Here is a 7,659-nt window from a genome sequence, read left to right on the forward strand (position 1 = left end):
TAAATCATGCTACTATAAAGGCACATGCACACGTATGTTTATTGTGGCACTATTCACAATAGCAAAGACTAGGAACCAACCCAGATGTCCATCAATGATAGACTGGATTAAGAAAATGTGACATATGTACACCATGGAATAGTATGCAGCCATAAAAAAGGATGAACTCATGTCCTTTGAAGGTACATGGATGAAGCTGGAAACCATCATTCTAAGCAAACTATCACAAGGACAGAAAACCAAACACTGCATGTTTTCACTCATAGGTGGGAGTTGAGCAACAAGAACACATGGACACAGGACAGGGAACGTCACACACCGGGGCCTGTCATAGGGTAGGGGGCTTGGGGAGGGATAGCATTAGAAGAAATACCTAATGTAAATTACAAGTTGATGGGTGCAGCAAACCAACATGGTACATGTATACCTATGTAACAAACCTGCACGTTATGCACATGTACCCTAGAACTTAAAGTATAATTTAAAAAAATACCTGAGACAGGGTAATTTATAAAGGAAAGAGGTTTAATTGACTCACAATTCCACATGACTGGGGAGGCCTCACAATCATAATGGAGGACAAACAAGGAGCAAAGGCACATTTTACATGGTGGCAGGCAGAGAGCATGTTCAGGGGAACTCTCTTTTATAAAACCAGCAGATCTCATGAGATGTATTCACTATCACGAGCACAGTATGGGAAAGATCCGCCCCCAGGACTCAATTACCTCCCACCAGGTCACTTCTATGACGTGGGAATTATGGGAGCTAAAATTCAAGATGAGATTTGGGTAGGGACACACCAAACCATATCATCATCTGTCCACCTATGGCCTTCATCAGCCCTTCAGGTAACTTAGTTTTTGACACCTGTTTCCTATTTCACTTAAATCTATTTTGCTTTTGTATGTTTTTTTCCACTTTTTCAAACAGAAATGTTTGCTTGCCAGTGATAAGCTAGGTTGGTAGGTAATGAATAACAAAATGACCTGGATATTTTCTAAGGCCTTTTTTTCCCCCTTTGGTTGTAATATTAGTTTGAGAGAAGCCATAAGGATACCCAGTCGTTTGTAGAATGGATACATACACTTGAGGTGACCATGAAGTCAAAGAACGGGACATAGAGGACTACTGTGCCTAGCTTGTTTTTTTTTTTTTTCTATTTTCCCATCCTTGCAGAATCAGATTCATACAATTTTAGAAAGATTCTCACAGTTCAGCCATGGTTGTGACAAACTCTGAATACCAGGGGACACAAAGGGAGAGGGAAAACCATTCTATTTTTTTTTCCCCAGGTACATGTGGAAAATTTTTGCTGCACTGAAAATAACCCTTGCCTTTCTCTTGCTCCAGGCTGCCCTTTTCTTGGGCCTGGGGGTGTTGTTCTCCTTGGTCAGCATTCCCTTGGTCATCTATGACTGGGCCTGCTCATCGAGTGGCGACGAAGGCCACTGAGACCCGCCAAGAAAAAGAAACAGCCCTGTTGTCTGCTCAGTCAAGTCCCCACACATCAGCAATCTCTCACCACTTATTCTGCAAGTTTACAGAAGCAAACAGAAATGTACAGAATACTTAAAATGGAATAATACTTTGGTTGCAAAACAGAGACGTGTTTCTATAATGCTTCATGTCCCTCCAAGATTTGGGATCAATTTAGGGATTGTTAATTTTTTTTTCAATTTTCATACAATCATATTTCCCAGTACTTTTCACAGTCATTTTTTACCCGTCTAACTCTATGTTTTGTGGCTTCCCGGTCTCTTAGAACTTTGGAAACATGATATGCAATCATGTTTATTTATTATACATCCAGATTCTGAAATAATTTTCCTACTGATGTTCAGCTCACACTATCTGTACCTTTTTAGAAGAGAAAAGAATCTTGAATTGTATATATTTATTTTGCTTTACAGAAAAAAAATGGTTTCATAAATAATTTGCCTATTTTGGTTAACATAGCACACAGAGATAATCATCTGAAAGTTATAGGGCACTGCCACTGCTGAATCAGAGCATGCCCAATATTTGAGGTGGCTCTGATCGCCTGGCAGCTGAGCTCGGGTAGTCCAGTGGACTAGCTGGTACCACATCCATTCCCATCCAGAGACAGTCTCTGGCAAGTGTTCTCAGCTGAAAAGTGGTTGGGGATGATTCTTACCTTGGTAATTAAATGAAGCCACACATTTGGGTAATCTAGCAAATGAAGTATTGTTTCCCTCTTGGCAACTTGTGTCAGAGTTACTCTGGTCTGAGTCAACTTTCGCTGGGGAAAACCTGTGGAACCCACTGCAAAATGATTGTCCAAAATGCCTAAGAAAATACTACTCTGATGCGTTTAGCCTTCAACCCTGTCTCGCTGAAGGGAGAAAAATGTTTTAGAACATTACAGGCCCAGCAGCTTTTATTCATGTCCACCAGCTAGTTGCACAGAGAATCATGTGTACCTAACTAAGGATGATCTAGGATAAGTAACTCCTGTTTTATATTGAGTACTTTAGGGAAGTCTTTAGAAGACTTGTTTTATATCTATAAATCTAGGTTATTACAAATACAAGATTTTGTACCTTAAATAAGCCTCATTTCCATTTCTTCTTCATTAATTCTCCATCTAGTCTTGTGGGAAAAAAAAAAACCCTCAGAGATAGTCTTTGTGAAGAGCTTCTGACAGAATCACTGAGTACCTTCCTTCCCCCAGACGAGGAAGACAAGGGGGGTCTCAGTGTCTGTGCTGTCTCCTCTTCTCTTCCCCAACCAAGGACTGTGCCATTACTGCCCATCTCCACTGCTGTCCATGCAGGAGGACAGAGTTGCCTGGTACTCTTACCCTAGTCCCTCTCCTAAAGGGAGCACGAGGAAACTGAAGAGACTGAAAAAGAGGAGAGTTTGTAGCTGAAAAAGGAATAGGGATAGCAAGGAAACCCAGAACTGCATTCCCCTAAGTGGGGCCATGCCCTGTGATTGAATTGTCCATAGCTTGCATATGGTGAGAAATGTGCATGCTCCGTGAGCTGGTCTCTTGAAACAGGACTTATGTTTCCTCTATATTCTGGTTGAATTTTCCAAACACATAAGTTCACTGAGCACAGATTTCTTATCCAGAGATAAGTAGAATCTAACTGCAGACTGTTTGCAGAGTTTCCAGGCACTTAGCCATATTCTCTTCCTGACTCAAATCCCCAAAGGCCTTCACTCTCACTGAGAATCACACTATGTCCCATAGATACGGCAGGCATTGAAGCACTTGTCGTGATCCTCTTGGGGGGAGAATGAAAGGTTATTTCCTGCATTGCATCATCATAGCTTTTAATATAATGCTACAGAATCATATCCACATTAGGTCAGAGTTCAGATATCTAGCTATGAATACCTACCCTAGCCATATCTATGGTCATCTCTGTCCTTTTCAGCAATGTTTTCCATATTATATTAGCAATGACAGAAACAGAACAAGCCAAGATTCAGTCGGTTCTTGGGAGCTTGTCTAGAGCACCAGTAATGAAATAGCCAGGAATTGGGATGACCTTACCTTTAAAAATACATAATTTAGTTCACAAGCTATATTATGCTACTTTCTATTTTCCTCGTTACTTTATAGCAATCCATTTTACACTCACAAAGTCAATTTAGAACATTATCATTAACTGGGATGTGTAGGATATTTTTGGGCCTCTGGGTTTCATGTGTCAATACAAGGAATATTTATTTAAAATAGATTTGTTTAGAGGAGGCACACTGTTGTTGCTGTGTGTGATGCCACACATATTTTTAAAAACCTTTGTATGTTTATCTAAATTTGTGGTTGACTGAATGTAATAGATCTACTGTAATTTGTCAAATGTCACTGATTAGTTACATCCTTCGTGTGGGATTAGCTGTAAAGTGTACTGCTCTTATTCTTGTTCAGAATAGTGAATTGGTAGCCAAAAATACATGTATCACAGATGTTAGGTCGAATTTAAACAGCACAGTCAAGTGCTCTGGAAGTTTTTCTGCTAAATTAGTAGATTAAAGAATACTATACCTTAGCCATGGGGAGCAGCACGTTTTCCTTTGGTAGGTAGGATCTCTATACTAGTGAACAGTGCCAGTTTCACACTTTGGATTTAGAACTGTTCTCTAGTTATTGTAACACAGAATACTGTCAATTCCTAATTTACTTAATGTTACTTATTGGAAGTGGGGCTGTTGAAATATGCACAGGACGGAAAACCTACTCTGTTTAGGCACAGGGAGCCCCAATATATAAGGAGATCATATTCCAAAGGTTGTCAGTTGATTGTTTGCAACCTGGAATGTATTTTCCTTTAGAGACCACGTTATCCACGGTGGTTAAGCCCCTAGAGCAGTTGGAAAAGATGATCAAACCTATAGTTTAGCTGAAATCGAATAATGTAATAGGTTTGCTAAAGAATCTAACCATCAAATATAATATTGTTTCCAGGGAGGGTGTTTGTTCAGAGTTACCTGTTAGTAGATTCTGGACTATCCATTCCAGCCACATCCCACCTACTGAACAGTGGGGGTAGAGATGCCACTGGACTACAGGTGACCAGAGTGGCCTGAAACATGGTGTCCAGCAAAAATGGGGAGGAATAAGTCCATAACTGCCAGAGAGCCTGATGGTAGGAGGAGGGTGAAGGAGGGTGAAGGGGCCTCTCATGGGTCAGAAACCTCCAGGGACATCTGTCAGCTGCTACCTCTGCTGTTGTCTGGAGGGTTCAGGCATGGTCTGCCTTCTTCTGCTTGTCTGACTTTTGGCTCCTGTGGCCCATATCCTGCCCTGCCCACCACAGAAAAGGATGCTGCTGCACAGCTTCTCCCATGTACCAGTCATTGAGGCCAGCGCACAGCACTTTTAATGTTTTTAGTGCTAGTAACCATGTTTTAACTCTCCAGGAATCAGCTGGGAGGTTAGAAAACAAGAAAAAAGAAAAAGAAAAAAAAAAAAAGCTCTCCACTCACTTTCCTTTTTTACAGGTACAGACCCTGTTGAGAAAAAGAAGCACCCAGATGGGTGATGGTGATAGGGCTTATGGTGGACACAGGATTGTGGTAAGATTCCTCAGTGTTTCGGAGAGCACCTAAGACTGTTACCCTGGAACTGACTGCTTTTTGGAGCTTGATTCATGCCTCTAAGCCAGTGGTTCTCAAAGTGTGGCCCCTAGACCAGTAGCATTAGCATCATCGGGGACCTCATTAGAATGCAGATTCTCAGCCCCCTCCCAGACACGGTGAAGTCAGAAGCTCTCAGGGAGGGAGTCAGCAGATGATTCGAAAGTGCATCAAGTTTGAGAACTACCCTAAGTCAATGAGTCTCCCTTTTACTTCCCATTTGTCCTACCTCACAAGATGATTCCTAGGACTCATGGTGCAAGATACAGGAGCAAGGCTTTAGGGAAGGGAGGAAAGGAGCCTGGCGGCAGGGGTCTCTGCAATGGCAAGAAAGCGAGTGAATCCAGGGATGCCACCTGGTCATCCCCCTCTCGTTGAAAATACCAGTGCAGGTGCACATCCCTAAACACAGGCTGCCTGTACTCGGTGTTACCTCGGGCTGAGGCGTGATAATATTTTATTTTTTAAAGCTGTGAGGAAATGAAAGTGAGGCTTTAGTGGGGGCGGGGCAGTTGTGAAAGAAATTAAAAGAAAAGACCCTTTGTAAATGCAGACTTAGAAGAAATACTAAATTTGTCAGAAGTAAGCTCTCCAGTGTTTGTGTTAATCGTGTGATGATAATCCTGTCCTCCTTTTAAAGCGAATTCTCTACTGAAAGGTCTGCTCTGCTTAAGGAGCTACAAATGGCTCTCAAAAGAATGAAATAGTGAGTTCCAATTCAGTGGGGCACGGTGTTGGACTATGGCACATTTAGTTGGAGTCGGTGGGAGGTCAGGAATATGATCATATGATCAGATATTGGATTTTATACCTTAGAGTAAAACCTGTTTGTCTCTCTCAGTTTATCAATTTAAATGGCTTTAGGCTTAGAGGGGGTGTAAACTTTAAGAATATAATTCTCCCATTCAAATTCACAGCAAACATCTAGTCACCTTCAAAACAAAGAAGATACAGACCATCATTTAGCAATACTAATTATGATTTTCCTTGGGGATGGCAGGTTTGAAAATCCTTTAGCAACAGGACATACTTCCCCTAAATTACAGTGAATTATTTATAACGAGATAAAGCTTTCAGGTACAAACTGAAGGCAGGGTGTCTAACAACTAACAACTATCACTAAATCTCAAAGAGAAAGTTCTTGCAAAATATGTAAAGTTCACAAGGTGCAGACATTTTCCTTCTTTAGGCTTTTATCTAAGGAAGGGCTATGAAACTGGGCCCATCTGTATACAGGCTCGAATTTACATTTTTAAAGGAAGAATCTATGCAGCTGAGGCTTATTGCAGGAAATACTTCATTTGTATGTAAATATTATTGTAAATAAATAGGAGGCTGTATATTTTTGCAGTTGTTGATCCACACTGAAATAGAAGTCTCTAGGATCTGCATATAAACAATAAATGTTTCCTAGATATTAGTGGTTTTGTTTGGGAATTAGAAAAATTTACATTCTCTCCCAGGTAACATAATTCTCTCAATGTAAACTTGGAACCTAAAACCCTACTTAATTGTTTAGAGAAAGAAATGTCTGAGAAATAGTTCCATTGATTTCTTGTGCTGGCATTAAGATCAATTATTTAACAGATAGTCCTCTGAGATACAAATAAGGAATATTTAGACACAAATCCTTGTCATATAGAAACAGATATACCCAAAATGACAAATTGTTTCTTCATAATGATCTTCCATTGTTAACACTGATACCACTACATAGTACATATGAAAACAGAAGTTGGGGAGAAGAATGTTTTTTTCACAATTGAATTACTGCATTTCTCAAACTTTGGGATCTATGAAAGCAGGGAGAGGGAACCTGAATATGAATTATGAGCACAAATTTGAAGGAAAGAAAACAAAGAACCATTATCTAATCACGCTTTGAAAGTCCTGCATGTTTGCCTTTTATTTTAGTGTTGACACCAACATAGACTGTCTTAGGTAATTTCTTCCCCAAACACTTGAATCTTGGTCATTGGTATGTAATCCACTCTCTAGAGTCCAGTGTACCTTAGACTTCATCTGAGTCCGGTACATGTAGCACACTACTATTTTATTAATGTAAAAACCTTGTAAATGAATTTCAGATGGGTGATTTAAGTGAGTCACAAGTCACAAAACTTTGCTATTCATAGTTAATCAAATAGAACTGGGGTTTTTTCAGGGTGTGGTGTAAATAAAGAAATGTAAGAAGTTCTCTTCTATAACTGCTCTGTTAACATAGTTTTTAAACATTAAAAAATGTGAACTAAAAATATTTACAAATTTTGTACTTGTTCTTTTGCAATGCAATACTAAACTGGGGCAGTTGAGTACTATACACACTATTTAGGATTTCTGGAGAAGGGTTGTACACATTTGTCAGTGTTCTAGATCATAGAAGGTTATATATTTAAGCACCCTAACATAAATATTTTTTAAAATACTTCTGATAGAACTCTATCTGGCCTGAAACATATACTACATTTCTCCATTCTTCATAATCAGAGTAGATTGACCACAATATTTTCTTTTTTAAGTCAAGTTTATCTTTATAAGTATAAATTT

The 7,659-nt window shown here is 39.7% G+C and overlaps 1 protein-coding gene across 1 annotated transcript in view; it reads left to right on the forward strand.

The window, feature by feature from the left end:
* SLC38A1 (solute carrier family 38, member 1) overlaps nt 1-7,369 on the forward strand; it is an 87,542-nt gene extending 80,173 nt beyond the window's left edge. The window contains exon 15 of the mRNA XM_011936054.1: nt 1,354-7,369. Coding sequence (XP_011791444.1) covers nt 1,354-1,455 — 102 coding nt within the window. The 3' untranslated portion in view covers nt 1,456-7,369. The remainder of the gene's footprint in view (nt 1-1,353) is intronic.
* The last annotated feature ends 290 nt before the right edge of the window (nt 7,370-7,659 follow it).

This window comes from Colobus angolensis, unplaced genomic scaffold, assembly GCF_000951035.1.
Source record: "Colobus angolensis palliatus isolate OR3802 unplaced genomic scaffold, Cang.pa_1.0 Scaffold150, whole genome shotgun sequence".
Classification (NCBI taxonomy): domain Eukaryota; kingdom Metazoa; phylum Chordata; class Mammalia; order Primates; family Cercopithecidae; genus Colobus; species Colobus angolensis.